The sequence below is a fragment of the Oncorhynchus keta genome, chromosome 12, assembly GCF_023373465.1.
Source record: "Oncorhynchus keta strain PuntledgeMale-10-30-2019 chromosome 12, Oket_V2, whole genome shotgun sequence".
Lineage (NCBI taxonomy): Eukaryota > Metazoa > Chordata > Actinopteri > Salmoniformes > Salmonidae > Oncorhynchus > Oncorhynchus keta.
Genome location: NC_068432.1, coordinates 49,087,245 through 49,103,329, shown reverse-complemented (window position 1 = coordinate 49,103,329; position 16,085 = coordinate 49,087,245). Strand labels below are relative to the sequence as shown.

Sequence of the window (16,085 nt, the reverse complement as noted above, 5' to 3'; positions counted from 1 at the left end):
ACTGTAGGCAGCGTTTGCTAGAGCTAGTGGGCTTTACCAACGCCACTATTTCTCATCCCAATGCTTGTTTTCCATCTTGTTTATAAATAGCGAGCTAATATGTTTTCAGCACTTTTAATTCCATGGCTGATCAAAACTCCATGAGCTATCTTGTTTCTCTGCAGCAGACTTAGTGAGCGATTTAAATTGTAATAAATACAAATAGCAGTATTGTACCGAAAAAAAAAACAGAATTGTGAGAAATGCAATACATATCGGTACCTTAGTATTTTTGATATATCGTAAGGTCCCTGGCAATTCCCAGCCCTAGAAACTAAATACCTTATTTTAAGTGACTGCGCTAGTGGAGGGGCTATTCTCCCTGCAGCAGCATTGTAGAATCATTATCAGACTATTTATTTTAACAATTTATTGAGGGCACATTCTCTTTTACAAAACAACCGTTGTCGTCCGTTCGTTCAACATGGAGGGTTACAATAATTTTAGTAAAACACTATGATTCTCTTGTGCTCAGGTCCGTCTAGAGGCGTTGTGCCAGATCTCTTCCTTCCTGTCTGAGATGGAGGAGAAGAGTAGTGGTTCAGGCTCCTCTCCCCCCTTGCGGTTCCCTGGCTTGTTACAATCTGTTCAACTGCAGTTCCTGTCTGGCTGCTTCGGACTGGGGACACCTATCACAGGCTGCCAGTCTGGAGACAACGACCAGATGTACCACTACACTGTGAGTTAGACCAGATGAACCACTACACTGTGAGTTAGACCAGATGAACCACTACACTGTGAGGTAGACCAGATGAACCACTACACTGTGAGGTAGACCAGACGAACCACTACACTGTGAGGTAGACCAGATGAACCACTACACTGTGAGTTAGACCAGATGAACCACTACACTGTGCGGTAGACCAGATGAACCACTACACTGTGAGTTAGACCAGCCAAACCACTACACTGTGAGTTAGACCAGATGAACCACTACACTGTGAGTTAGACCAGATGAACCACTACACTGTGAGGTAGACCAGATGAACCACTACACTGTGAGGTAGACCAGACGAACCACTACACTGTGAGGTAGACCAGATGAACCACTACACTGTGAGTTAGACCAGATGAACCACTACACTGTGCGGTAGACCAGATGAACCACTACACTGTGAGTTAGACCAGATGAACCACTACACTGTGAGTTAGACCAGATGAACCACTACACTGTGAGTTAGACCAGATGAACCACTACACTGTGAGTTAGACCAGATGAACCACTACACTGTGAGGTAGACCAGATGAACCACTACACTGTGAGTTAGACCAGATGAACCACTACACTGTGAGTTAGACCAGATGAACCACTACACTGTGAGTTAGACCAGATGAACCACTACACTGTGAGTTAGACCAGATGAACCACTACACTGTGAGGTAGACCAGATGAACCACTACACGGTGAGTTAGACCAGATGAACCACTACACGGTGAGTTAGACCAGACGAACCACTACACTGTGAGTTAGACCAGATGAACCACTACACTGTGAGTTAGACCAGATGAACCACTACACTGTGAGTTAGACCAGATGTACCACTACACTGTGAGTTAGACCAGATGAACCACTACACTGTGAGTTAGACCAGATGAACCACTACACTGTGAGTTAGACCAGATGAACCACTACACTGTGAGTTAGACCAGATGAACCACTGCACTGAGTTAGACCAGATGAACCACTACACTGAGTTAGACCAGATGAACCACTACACTGAGTTAGACCAGATGAACCACTACACTGAGTTAGACCAGATGAACCACTACACTGTGAGTTAGACCAGATGAACCACTACACTGTGAGTTAGACCAGATGAACCACTACACTGAGTTAGACCAGATGAACCACTACACTGTGGTTCGACCAGATTAACCACTACACTGGGAGTTAGACCAGATGAACCACTACACTGGGAGTTAGACCAGATGAACCACTACACTGTGAGTTAGACCAGATGAACCACTACACTGTGAGTTAGACCAGATGAACCACTACACTGGGAGTTAGACCAGATGAACCACTACACTGTGAGTTAGACCAGATGAACCACTACACTGTGAGTTAGACCAGATGAACCACTACACTGTGAGTTAGACCAGATGAACCACTACACTGTGAGTTAGACCAGATGAACCACTACACTGTGAGTTAGACCAGATGAACCACTACACTGTGAGTTAGACCAGATGAACCACTACACTGTGAGTTAGACCAGATGAACCACTACACTGTAAATTCAGTTACGTATCATCACTGCACAGGGACACGCACCATAGTAGTAGATAGTAATTACTTGAGAAACACAAACAAGCTGGGTCAGCAGGTAGTCTAGTGGTTCGAGTGTTGAGCCAGCCAGAACGGTTGCTGGATCGAATCCCAGAGCTGACAAGGTAAAAAATCTGTCGTTCTGCCCCTGAACAAGGCAGTTAACCCACTGTTCCTAGGCCGTCATTGTAAATAAGAATTAGTTCTTAACTGACTTGCCTCGTTAAATAAAGGTAAAATAAAATGCATTTTAAAACGTTGCCGCTGGTAGTATGAACAATGCGTTAAGTAAGGGGACCCATCACATGTAGAAAAGTAGGTCTGTCCTGTGTGCTGACAAGGACGAGACTCACTGGCACGCGCTAAATACTGCTGAGATCTACTTCTGCCGGGTGACAATCGTCATTTCAAGTTGATCGTGTAGTATTTTAATGTGACGCCGATTGTATTTCTGTCCCCAGTCTGGGACCCAGTCGGCGTCTATGTTTACCCAGAGAGAGCTGCAGTCTGCTGCCCACACCCTCTACCAGCAGGTGGTCCGTGTCCTGAGACAGAAGGTCCTCACGGAGAGGGAACAGACAGGTTGGGGTCCAGATATATTATAGAACACATTTACTTTAGACTGGTTCAAGATCTGTTTGTTTCCCGGATGGCCAACTCTTTTGGCCATTGGCAAGACGGCACAAACAGATCTGGCTACAGTAACATGACTCCAGGGTCTGCTTCCGTACATTCATAAATCCATCCCTGACAGGGATGTCCCCTTGCCTGATCCCAGATATGTTTGTGAAGTCTTACCATCTCGGTCATAGGAGTTGCCTCCACGGCATAAACAGGTCTGGGATCAGGCTAGCAGTGTGTCCACCCAGACTTGAACTCTTTTTTTGTGTGTGTATTCCCTCTCTCTTTCTCAGGCTCCTACCAGCCTCTGCTGTTGGCCACAGTGTTTGCCTTGAATTTCCACTACCAGCCAGTAGATCTGGTGGTGGTCTGTAAGTCTGGCATCCTGGAGATCCTGTCGTTGCTGACAGACAACACGTGTGTTCTGATGAACCAGCGCTGGCTGGTAGCCTCTGTGTCAGGAAGCATGCTGCTGAATGGAGCCGTAAAACTGGCCTGTGCCCGGCTACTGCAGATACTGGCCATCGCTGCTAGGTGAGTAGACTCGACAGGGATGATGAAAGGAAATAGGAAAGGAACTAGGACGCCAGGTGAGAATGCTGCCGAGTGGAGGTGTCGAGCTGGCCTGCTGGAGATGCTGGCCAACGCTGACAGCTGCCTTTTTTAGTGCACAACAGCAGGATATGACATCTAGTATACTTAGAATCCCACCAGATGTATTTATTTAACCAGCGACCTTCTAGTTGCAGACCTGGCTTCTATAACCTCTAGACTACCTCCCGCCTAACTTGTGTGTGTGTGTGTGTGTGTGTGTGTGTGTGTGTTCTGTCCCCCAGTTCGTGTGAGGACTCCCTGCCTCTGGACGTGTCTCAGGCCCTGCTGGATGTGATGTGTGAGCAGCTCCAGAGTCTGTTACACATGGTCCACCAGCAGGAGGCGCTGGAGAACACGGCAACAGAGGAAGCAGACCAGGACACCTCCACCAAGAGGATCCGGATAGAGGGTGAGGCAACGTTTGAGGGGGAAATACTTACTTGTACTTAGGCCTTTAAATTCCATGGCCACATAGGGGGAGATGACCTATTTGTCATGTAGAGTAGGCTGGTTATGACTTTAATGTGTGTTTGTTCTGAGTAATTTTTTTTTTTTAAGTATTCACTGTTCCTTATGAACACCATTGTTGTGACCCAGTAAGAGATGTTAGCTGGAGTGGACATAATGTCAGGTGGGATGAACCTTCACAGTTTACATTTCTCTGTAGGGATGGAGATGGTGCGGAGCAGTAGGGTCATTGAGTCTCAGCTCGCTGACTTCTTGGTATTCCTGAGGCGTATCCTGTCGCTAAGGGTGACCAAGAGAGTCTCTGCCTTCATCAAGTGGATCGATCCACTCATGACCATCATCTCACACAAGTGCTCTTCTGGTAAGGGCTGAACGCAGTCAACTCCGTTCTGTTTCTCTTTACACTGCGGAAAATTGTAATTCAGAAGATTGTGGGGATGTGTCATGTCTCTGCACTTGTATCCCCTTTTAAAATGTTTATCAAATATAACTTGATCAGCTGCTTGAAATGGAGATGTGACCTTTCTATTAGGTTCTCCACGATTCCGGAACTTGAGAACCAAACTGTTAGCCTTCCACATTCTGGAAGGTCTGTTACCGGCCTGTTCTGATACAGCACAGATTGAACAGGTGAGACCACAGATTAGTCTACTGTCTCTGTCTGAGACCACAGAGTATTCTACTGTCTCTGTCTGAGACCACAGAGTATTCTACTGTCTCTGTCTGAGACCACAGAGTATTCTACTGTCTCTGTCTGAGACCACAGAGTATTCTACTGTCTCTGTCTGAGACCACAGAGTATTCTACTGTCTCTGTCTGAGACCACAGAGTATTCTACTGTCTCTGTCTGAGACCACAGAGTATTCTACTGTCTCTGTCTGAGACCACAGAGTATTCTACTGTCTCTGTCTGAGACCACAGAGTATTCTACTGTCTCTGTCTGTCTGAGACCACAGAGTATTCTACTGTCTCTGTCTGAGACCACAGAGTATTCTACTGTCTCTGTCTGTCTGAGACCACAGAGTATTCTACTGTCTCTGTCTGAGACCACAGAGTATTCTACTGTCTCTGTCTGTCTGAGACCACAGATTAGTCTACTGTCTCTGTCTGTCTGAGACCACAGAGTATTCTACTGTCTCTGTCTGTCTGAGACCACAGATTAGTCTACTGTCTCTGTCTGTCTGAGACCACAGAGTATTCTACTGTCTCTGTCTGTCTGAGACCACAGAGTATTCTACTGTCTCTGTCTGAGACCACAGAGTATTCTACTGTCTCTGTCTGAGACCACAGAGTATTCTACTGTCTCTGTCTGAGACCACAGAGTATTCTACTGTCTCTGTCTGTCTGAGACCACAGAGTATTCTACTGTCTCTGTCTGAGACCACAGAGTATTCTACTGTCTCTGTCTGTCTGAGACCACAGAGTATTCTACTGTCTCTGTCTGAGACCACAGAGTATTCTACTGTCTCTGTCTGAGACCACAGAGTATTCTACTGTCTCTGTCTGAGACCACAGAGTATTCTACTGTCTCTGTCTGAGACCACAGAGTATTCTACTGTCTCTGTCTGAGACCACAGAGTATTCTACTGTCTCTGTCTGAGACCACAGAGTATTCTACTGTCTCTGTCTGTCTGAGACCACAGAGTATTCTACTGTCTCTGTCTGAGACCACAGAGTATTCTACTGTCTCTGTCTGTCTGAGACCACAGATTAGTCTACTGTCTCTGTCTGTCTGAGACCACAGAGTATTCTACTGTCTCTGTCTGAGACCACAGAGTATTCTACTGTCTCTGTCTGAGACCACAGAGTATTCTACTGTCTGTCTGAGACCACAGAGTAGTCTACTGTCTCTGTCTGATAAAGACCACAGAGTAGTCTACTGTCTGTATGAGACCACAGAGTAGTCTACTGTCTCTGTCTGTCTGAGACCACAGAGTAGTCTACTGTCTCTGTCTGTCTGAGACCACAGAGTAGTCTACTGTCTCTGTCTGTCTGAGACCACAGAGTATTCTACTGTCTCTGTCTGTCTGAGACCACAGAGTATTCTACTGTCTCTGTCTGTCTGAGACCACAGAGTATTCTACTGTCTCTGTCTGTCTGAGACCACAGAGTATTCTACTGTCTCTGTCTGTCTGAGACCACAGAGTATTCTACTGTCTCTGTCTGTCTGAGACCACAGAGTATTCTACTGTCTCTGTCTGTCTGAGACCACAGAGTATTCTACTGTCTCTGTCTGTCTGAGACCACAGAGTAGTCTACTGTCTCTGTCTGATAAAGACCACAGAGTAGTCTACTGTCTGTCTGATAAAGACCACAGAGTAGTCTACTGTCTGTCTGAGACCACAGAGTATTCTACTGTCTCTGTCTGTCTGAGACCACAGAGTAGTCTACTGTCTCTGTCTGATAAAGACCACAGAGTATTCTACTGTGTCTGTCTGATAAAGACCACAGAGTATTCTACTGTCTCTCTGTACCTACCAGTTATAAAGCATGGAACTTACTTGTTTTCTCCTCTTCCATTTTTCCCCTCCCTCCCCTTTTCAGATAGTTGATCAGCTGTTTGGGCTTCTCTCAGTGTGTATGTGGGAGGAGCCTTTAGCTGTGAAGAAGAACCAAGAAAAAACAGCAGAGAGCTCCAACAGGGTATTCACAGTTACAATATCATGGACATTTTATGAACTTGGTGTGGTGTTTGTTGAGTTTGAGTAATGTGGTCCTGTTTATCTCAGTTGGTAGCTTAATGGTCGTTGGGTTAGGAACCTACTATAAGGTCGTGGGTCAGGAACGTACTGTAAGGTCGTGGGGTTAGGAACCTACTATAAGGTCGTGGGTCAGGAACGTACTGTAAGGTCGTGGGGTTAGGAACCTACTATAAGGTCGTGGGTCAGGAACGTCCCTGTAAGGTCGTGGGTCAGGAATGTCCCTGTAAGGTCGTGGGTCAGGAATGTCCCTGTAAGGTCGTGGGTCAGGAACGTCCCTGTAAGGTCGTGGGTCAGGAACGTCCCTGTAAGGTCGTGGGTCAGGAACGTCCCTGTAAGGTCGTGGGTCAGGAACGTCCCTGTAAGGTCGTGGGTCAGGAACGTCCCTGTAAGGTCGTGGGTCAGGAACGTCCCTGTAAGGTCGTGGGTCAGGAACGTCCTGTAAGGTCGTGGGTCAGGAACGTCCCTGTAAGGTCGTGGGTCAGGAACGTCCCTGTAAGGTCGTGGGTCAGGAACGTCCCTGTAAGGTCACTGGGTCAGGAACGTCCCTGTATAGGTTCATGTGGGTCAGGAACGTCCCTGGAAGGTCGTGGGTCAGGAACGTCCCTGTACAAGTCGTGGGTCAGGAACGTCCCTGTATGGTCGTGGGTCAGGAACGTCCCTGTAAGGTCGTGGGTCAGGAACGTCCCTGTAAGGTCGTGGGTCAGGAACGTCCCTGTAAGGTCGTGGGTTAGGAACCTACTCTAAGTCACTTAGGATAAGAGCGTATGCTAAATGGTATACATGTTCATGCTGTGTTCCAGGACCCAGGAAGTGAAGATGAGTCTATTCCTATTGGAGACTTCTCCTTTGACCCCTACAAGCTGATCTGCTGCTCGTTGGAGAGCGGCAACGTCCTGTCTCATGGATCAGGAGGGAAGGGGTACGGCCTCGCCACCACAGCCATCAACTCCGGCTGCTTCATATGGAAGGTAAGGGGGGTATTAAAGTACTTTATTTAATGAGTAAAATGTACAGGATAATATAAGATGGCTCAGAAGGGAAGGTGTACGGCCTCGTCGCTACCGCCTTGCCACTTCATCACCTCAGGCTGCTTTTTATGGACTGTAGACTGTCTGTACTAGTTAATCAGTGTGTTTGAGAGGATCCATTTGAGCAAGGTGAGGCACAGCATCTCTAATCTGGATCGTACTGAGTAGTAGTAGTATTTTAGGATTCAAGGTGAGGCACAGCATCTCTAATCTGGATCGTACTGAGTAGTAGTAGTATTTTAGGATTCAAGGTGAGGCACAGCATCTCTAATCTGGATCGTACTGAGTAGTAGTAGTATTTTAGGATTCAAGGTGAGGCACAGCATCTCTAATCTGGATCGTACTGAGTAGTAGTAGTATTTTAGGATTCAAGGTGAGGCACAGCATCTCTAATCAAAAATCTAATTAAATTTGATTTGTCAGATGCACAGAATACAACATGTGTAAACCTTACTGTGAAATTCTTACTTACAAGCTCTTAACCAACAATGCTTTAAGAAAAAAAGTAACAAATAATCAAAGAGCAGCAGTAAAATAACAATAGCGAGACTATATACAGGGGGTACTGGTACAGAGTCAATGTGCAGGGGCACCGGTTAGTCTAGGTAGTCTTGATCATACTGAGTATAAGTATTTAGGATGCAAGGTGATTTGTAGATAAGTGATTCTGTACAGTTTGACTACAATGTCAATGATTAAAAGACACGTTAAGTTGCCTAAATCCTGAAATCGGGCAACATTGTATCCTCCTAATTCCACTTCTTCATCACCCTCCTCCAGTTCAACATCACCAAGGAGAACAAAGGGAACGAGGGGACTTGTATCGGAGTGTCACGCTGGCCCATCCGGGACTACAACCACCGCACCACCACAGACATGTGGCTGTACCGGGCCTACAGCGGAAGTCTGTACCACGGAGGGGAGCTGGGCCGGGCCCTGCCATCTTTCACTCAGGGAGACACCATCACCTGCATCCTGGACATGGAGGCTAGAACCATCTCTTTTGCCAAGAACAACAAGGTCTGTATACTTTACAGCCTGGGGACGAAAGGAATTCAATTCAACCCAATTAAATTCAGTTTATTATGATTATTATTCATTATTACGATACAATAAAATACTTTTATTGTCGATTTCCATGACATTTGTTGCTGGCAGGCATAGGATATTCGTCTGAATATCAATAGGACATGCCTAATATTGTGTCTTGTTGACAGGAGCCTAAGTTGGCTTTTGAAGGTGTGGAGGCCACGGAGTTGTACCCTTGTGTGTTATTCTACAGCAGCAACCCTGGAGAGAAGGTGTGTGTGACTGTGTGTGACTGTGTGTGACTGTATCTTAAATTGGCTCTTTTAATACAAGGTAGATGTCTATATAATGTTATCAGTCTGCTTTCAATGGACTAAAGTAGGACCTACCACTACCCTGCTCTACCCCTAGGTGGCACTGTGTGACCTCCAGATGAGAGGCATGCCCAGTGACCTGCTGCCTGGCGAACCACTGTGTTCCCCCCGCACCACAGTACTGCTGGAGGCCACGGTGCAGCTCCTCCGCAGGCTGCACCAGTGTGACGGCTACTGGACACAACACATCAACCAGCACATGCAGAGCCGGCTGGAGCTCATAGGACCGCTCATGAAGGAGGGAGGCCTGGGGACCGTCAAACATGGTCAGCCACTGGGCGCGCACACTATAGCAGTATGATACATTTAGCATTTTAGTCATTTAGCAGACGCTCTTATCCAGAGTGACTTAGTTAGTTCATTCATCTTAAAATAGGCGAGGTGGGACAACTACATATCACAGGCATAGAAAGTACATTTTTCATCAATAACGTATCTATCAAATGCTGGTTGTTAGTTTTTGATTTGAGGGAGGGGGGTCGCGATGAGGAGGATTATTTAAGATACTGTTTGAAGAGGTAGGGTTTCAGATGTTTTCGGGGAGATGGGTTTCCGGGGAGATGGGCAGAGACTGTGCTGGCCTAGTTTCAGGGGGAAGCTGGTTCCAACATTGGGCTGCCGGGACAGAGAAGAGCTTGGACTGGGCTGGAGGGTCAAGAGACCTGAGGTGGCAGAACGGAATGCTCAGGTTGGGGTGTAGGGTTTGAGCTTAGTCTGAAGGTAGGGAGGGGCAGTTCCTCTCGTTGTTCTGTCGGTAAGCACCACGGTCTTGGTTGTGTGGAGTGTGCGCAGGAACGAGGTTACAGAACCTGGGAAGGTTGAAAACCAAGAGCGCTGCAGCGTTCTGCATCAGTTTCAGGGTTTGATGGCGCAAGCTGGGAGCCCAGCCAACAGCGGGTTTCAGTAGTCCAGACGGGAGAAGACAAATGCCTGGATTAGGAACCTGTGCCACTTCCTGTGAGGGGTAGGGTCGTACTTTACGGATGTTCCTCTTCCTGTGTGAGGTCGGGTCGTACTCTACTGATGTTGTAGAACATGAACCTGCAGGAACGAGTCACTGCTTTGATGTTTGCAGAGAACGACAGGGTATTGTCCAGGGTTACGTCAAAGTGCTTTGCACTCTGGGAGGGTGACACTGGAGTTGTCAACAGTGATGGCGAGGTATTTGAGTGAGAAGGCATCCCCCCCCCCCGAGGAAGAGCAGTTCCGACATCCAAGTTGGGTGTCAGAAGGAGAAAAATATTTAAGTGTCACCCGCATAGCAATGATAGGAGAGACCATGTGAGGATATGACTGTCTTGGTGAGAAGTGAAGAGGGACTAGAACTGAGCCCTGGGGGACACCAGTAGTGAGAGTACGTGGGGCATACACCGATCCTCTCCATGTCACCTGGTAGGAGAGACCTGCTAGGTTGGATGCCATACAGGAGTGTGCAGAGCCTGAGATGCCCAGCCCTAAGAGGGTGGAGAGGAGGATCTGATGGTTCAGGGTGTTGAAGGCAACGTATAGATGTAGGAGGATGAGAGGAGAGAGAGTCAGCTTTGGCAGTGCGGAGAGCCTCTGTGACAAAGAGAAGAGCAGTCTTGAAGCCTGACTGGTTATGGTCAAGAAGATCATTCTGAGATGAAAGTTGTTCAGAGACAGCATCCTCAAGTGTTTTGGAAAGAAAAGCATACAGGTCTAGTTGACGTCAGTGTTGGTTTCTTGAGGGGACGCAGTGCCAGTGGTGAGGGATGAGTTGATGAGGGAATTCAGGAATGGGAGAAGGTCTCCAGAGATAGTCTGGAGAAGGGAGGATGGCAGGTTGTCTGGGGGCCAGACCTCACTAGTCAAGAGAGAAAGGGGAGAAAGAGGTCAGGGCTTAGGGTAGTTCTGTGTGAGTTGAGACCAGTGGACTGAGTAGCGGATGTCTGGAGGGGGTGGAAGATTAAGGTAGGAGGAGAAAGTAGAAAAGAGTTTCATAGGGTTCGAGGCAGAAGCTTGAAATGTAGTGATAGAAAGTGGCTTTAGCAGCAGATCCAGAGGAAGAGAAGGTAGAGAGAAGGGACTGAAAGGATTATAGGTCTTCTGGAAGTTTAGTTTTCCTCCATTTCTACTTCCCTACATTTTTGCTCAGCTACCCGCAGCCTTGTTCTGTAAGCTCGCAATCAGTCACTCAGCAGGAGGGGAGGCCCGAGCCAACCTGGAGGAAAGGGGACAGTGCAAATCATGGGATGAGGAGAAGTGTCGATGAGGCAGAATCAGGAGACAGGAGGGAGAAGGATTTAGCAGAAGGGAGAGGTGATAGAAGAGGAAAGAGTAGTGGGAGAGAGAGAATATTGCGTCCGCACACGACCATCTGGGTAGTGGCTGAGTGGTCCGGATTGGAGGAAAGGGAGACAGAAAATGTAATCAAAGTAGTGATGAGACCTGGAGAGGGGTTGCAGTGAGATTAATAAAAATAAAAAATAGATTAGTAGGCGAGCAGCCTCTAGTAAAGATTGTCAAGCGTATTGCCTGCTTTTTGAGTTGGAGGGGATTGGGAAAGGGTGAGGTCAAGAGGCAAGAAGGGGAAATAAATTAATCGAAGGCAGATGTCGGGAGGTTGAAGTCGCCAAGTACGAAGAGCGCTGAGCCATCTTCAGGAAATTAGCTTATCAAGGTGTCAACTCTCTCAGGGTACCTGGTGGTCGATAGATGACAACGTTAATCTTGAGTGGACCCGTGCCAGTGTGGAATTCAAATGAGTAGATGAGGTGAGGGAGAAAAATCTCCACTGAGGAGAAATAAGTTAGCCTGTGCCACCACTGCGACGACCAGATGCTCTCGGACTATGAGAGAAAACAATCAGATGAAGAAAGAGAAGTTGGAGTAGCAGTGTTCTCTGGGGTGATCCCTGTCAGGAACAAGTCAAGAGACTGAAGGGCAGCATAGGCTGAGATGAACTCTGAGTTCTTGATCGCAGTTCCAAGCGCTGCCAGAGACCTGAGAATTCCATGGTTGGTGCGCGCGGGGTACATTAAATTATAAGGGTAGCAGCCGAGAGGTGTGGAGCGTCTGTGAAGCCTACAGGTAGAGGAGCGAACAGGTATAGAAAACGCACAGAGCTCCAAAATATCAAAATGAGAATCTATAAATAACTAGGTAAGATACTGAGAGAGTGGTGTGGAGCCTTCCACGAACAACTCTGATGAACTTACAGCTGCCACTGCAGAACTAACACTAATTGCCAATTGCCTAGCAGCCGAGGAGAGAACACCTCCCTGTACTAATTGCTGATTGCCTAGGAGAGGTGAAACCACTCCCCCCTCCAATACAGCCACTGGTTACCAAAACAAGTCACACATTGCCCTGCCCCTTGATCCTGGTTGATGTGTCTATCTGCCAATGATGAGCAGTCAGCAGTTTATACACCAAAGTAGACCACTGGGAAGACAGTCAGCAGTTTATACACCAAAGTAGACCACTGGGAAGACAGGCAGCAGTTTATACACCAAAGTAGACCACTGGGAAGACAGGCAGTAGTTTATACACCAAAGTAGACCACTGGGAAGACAGGCAGCAGTTTATACACCAAAGTAGACCACTGGGAAGACAGGCAGCACTTTAAGTAGTTGGTCCTAGCTAGGAAAAAGACAGTACTAGACCACAACAAATAATCACTCCTGGAGATATCAGGAGTCCTCTAGATATATATATATATTCTAGATATAGAATGAAGTACGCTGAGATGGGGGCTGAGAAGTTGGTTATATATACTCAGAAAAGAGATGAAACCCCTCCCTCTCCAATACAGCCACTGATTACCAAAACAAGTCACACATGTATACAGCCACTGATTACCAAAACAAGTCACACATGTATACAGCCACTGATTACCAAAACAAGTCACACATGTACACAGCCACTGATTACCAAAACAAGTCACACATGTATACAGCCACTGATTACCAAAACAAGTCACACATGTATACAGCCACTGATTACCAAAACAAGTCACACATGTACACAGCCACTGATTACCAAAACAAGTCACACATGTACACAGCCACTGATTACCAAAACAAGTCACACATGTATACAGCCACTGATTACCAAAACAAGTCACACATGTATACAGCCACTGATTACCAAAACAAGTCACACATGTATACAGCCACTGATTACCAAAACAAGTCACACATGTACACACCTGAATACGTTCACAGAATAGAGAACGAGCTCAAACTAACTGTAGCTATTCAGCATTGTCTGGAAGGCTAGTGGTATTTGAAGACGTTTTTACTATGCTGTGCTCGTGATGTGGCTGTTGTACCTATTTTAGTTGAATACACTGATTTAAGTCTGTATGTTCTGCTTCAGTCTATATCTGACTAAAATGTAAATGTAGCCTTAAAAAGATGAAAAGTAACTGATTTTAAATTATTATTATTTTTTAAAATTATTATTATTTTTTGTTACCCCCTTTTTATCCCCAATTTCGTAGTATTCAATTATTTGTAGTTACTATCTTGTCTCATCGCTACAACTCCCGTACGGGCTCAGGAGAGACGAAGGTCGAAAGTCATGCGTCCTCCGAAACACAACCCAACCAAGCCGCACTGTTTCTTAACACAGAGCGCATCCAACCCGGAAGCCAGCCGCACCAATGTGTCGGAGGAAACACTGTGCACCTGGCACTGCACTGCGCCCGACCCGCCACAGGAGGCGCTGGTGCGCGATGAGACAAGGATATCCCTACCGGCCAAACCCTCCCTAACCCGGACGACGCTAGGCCAATTGTGCGTCACCTCACGGACCTCCCAGTCGCGACCGGCTCTGGGCGGCCTGGGCGCGAACCCAGAGTCTCTGGTGGCTGCGATGCAGTGCCTTAAACTCCCAGGTGGTCTATCTGATTTCTTATCTGTCCCTGTTAAATCCAGCAGGCCCAAGACCTAAAGGAATTGATGAAAGGGAGAAGAACAAGGAGCAGGTCAGGACATGTGTTGGAGAGGATACTGTAGAACCAGGAGACTTGGTGACGGGACCCTCAGGCCTCTCTGAGACCCAGCTGGGTGCTTTGTGCTCTGAGGTGTGGCCGGTGCTGGCCTTGATCGGAGGAGTGGACAGTGGGCTCCGGGCAGGGGGGCTCTGCCTGCACAAACCCAGTGGGAGAAGGGCTACCCTGCTGGGGGTACTGAAGGAAGGAAGCCCCCTAGCCAAGCTTCAATGGGAGGAGGCTGACCTCTCTGTCAGGTATTACAGTAGACATTACACACACACACACTCAACTGTAGATAATTGTTTTCATGCACAGTGCTGTTTATTTCCAGACTTTTGTGTTCCATCCTGTTCTGTTGTGTCTGTCTGTCTCCAGTTCCATCCTGTTCTGTTGTCTGTCTGTCTCTCTACAGTTCCATCCTGTTCTGTTGTGTCTGTCTGTCTCCAGTTCCATCCTGTTCTGTTGTCTGTCTCCAGTTCCATCCTGTTCTGTTGTCTGTCTCTCTACAGTTCCATCCTGTTCTGTTGTCTGTCTCTCTACAGTTCCATCCTGTTCTGTTGTGTCTGTCTGTCTCCAGTTCCATCCTGTTCTGTTGTCTGTCTCTCAGTTCCATCCTGTTCTGTTGTCTGTCTCTCTACAGTTCCATCCTGTTCTGTTGTCTCTCTCTATAGTTCCATCCTGTTCTGTCTCTCTACAGTTCCACCCTGTTCTGTCTCTCTACAGTTCCACCCTGTTCTGTCTCTCTACAGTTCCATCCTGTTCTGTCTCTCTACAGTTCCATCCTGTTCTGTCTCTCTACAGTTCCATCCTGTTCTGTCTCTCTACAGTTCCATCCTGTTCTGTCTCTCTACAGTTCCATCCTGTTCTGTCTCTCTACAGTTCCATCCTGTTCTGTTGTGCATGTCTGTCTTTCTTTTCTGTTTATTTCTGTTCTGTTTTAATCATGTCTTTCCCTCAGTTACCTAATTCACCCTTCTTACCTTTCCCTTTTCTTCCTTTTTGTTTCTCTTCTTTTTTTGTCCTCCCTCCTTCATTTCCTCCCTCCCTCTCCATCTGTTTCATGTCCTGGTTCTCTCACCACTAACCAAAGCTTCCTGAATTCTTGGTCACCCAGCGACACCCCGCTCTCCTCCTTGGAGCCCTGTGACGTGCCCCAGTGTGACATCAGCAGATTCAGAGGCCTCAAACCCTCTGTCCTCTTAGACCTGATCTTCCTGACCGGCCTCCTGGAGGAGCAGGAGGAGGCCCGGGGACGAGGAGGAGGCGCAGGGAGAACCAGGAAGAGCTGCTCCTCCGAGCAGGAAGAGGAGGGATGGAGCATCCCTCGGAGCGTGCTGGAACGCAGGCTAGATGAAGACATCGCCCGTGTCATGATGGACGATGATGACATTGAAAGAGGCACTGGGGTAACAGAGGAGAGGGAAGGAGAGAGGGAGCGGAACAGTCACCCGTCCCCAACTAGAGCGCTCTCAGAGTCCTGTGACGATCCAGAGGAGGGTAGTACCTCGTCCTCCTGCCCCCCAACTCCAACCCCAACCCTACCTCCCCCCTCCCCCCATCAGACCAAGCCCCAGCCAGATGTCTTCTCCCTGGAGCTCCGGGCTGTAAGGGTTTCCTACCTCCTGCTGGGAGCCTTAAAGTCCCTAGCTGTCATCCTCAGCTGTGGGAAGTTTACTGACCTGCTGCTGGTGCCAAAGCATCAAGACCCCTCTACTGCTGCCATCCTGACCAGTAGCAGCCCTGACCAGGCTAAGCCAGGGGACTCTGGTTCGAGCCCTGCCCCAGCCGGAGAAGACAGCAACGCTGCTGAAATGAGGTAGATTGATTTTGAATGTATTTTTCAAAAACAAATTCAGAATATAATATATATATATATATATATATATATATATATAGTGCTTTTCAAATACCCAAATAAAATTACATTTACATATACAGTTAAAAACAAGCAATTATTTAAAATAAAATAAAACTATCTAGCATTACACTGTCGTTGAATTC

At 47.3% G+C, this 16,085-nt stretch overlaps 1 protein-coding gene across 8 annotated transcripts in view; it reads left to right on the top strand.

The window, feature by feature from the left end:
• The window catches only part of LOC118391619 (probable E3 ubiquitin-protein ligase HERC1), a 136,859-nt gene that overhangs the window by 57,909 nt on the left and 62,865 nt on the right, over window positions 1–16,085 (top strand). For 6 of the 8 annotated variants that reach the window (XM_052458548.1, XM_052458550.1, XM_052458547.1 and 3 more), the window contains exons 28-40: window positions 515–718; window positions 2,770–2,890; window positions 3,223–3,463; window positions 3,766–3,932; window positions 4,191–4,352; window positions 4,524–4,621; window positions 6,536–6,634; window positions 7,494–7,661; window positions 8,502–8,741; window positions 8,939–9,022; window positions 9,162–9,390; window positions 14,026–14,338; window positions 15,175–15,900. In XM_052458548.1, the coding sequence (XP_052314508.1) occupies window positions 515–718; window positions 2,770–2,890; window positions 3,223–3,463; window positions 3,766–3,932; window positions 4,191–4,352; window positions 4,524–4,621; window positions 6,536–6,634; window positions 7,494–7,661; window positions 8,502–8,741; window positions 8,939–9,022; window positions 9,162–9,390; window positions 14,026–14,338; window positions 15,175–15,900 (2,852 nt within the window). The remainder of the gene's footprint in view (window positions 1–514; window positions 719–2,769; window positions 2,891–3,222; window positions 3,464–3,765; window positions 3,933–4,190; window positions 4,353–4,523; window positions 4,622–6,535; window positions 6,635–7,493; window positions 7,662–8,501; window positions 8,742–8,938; window positions 9,023–9,161; window positions 9,391–14,025; window positions 14,339–15,174; window positions 15,901–16,085) is intronic. The other 2 variants (XM_052458546.1, XM_052458549.1) reach the window with 2 other exon arrangements.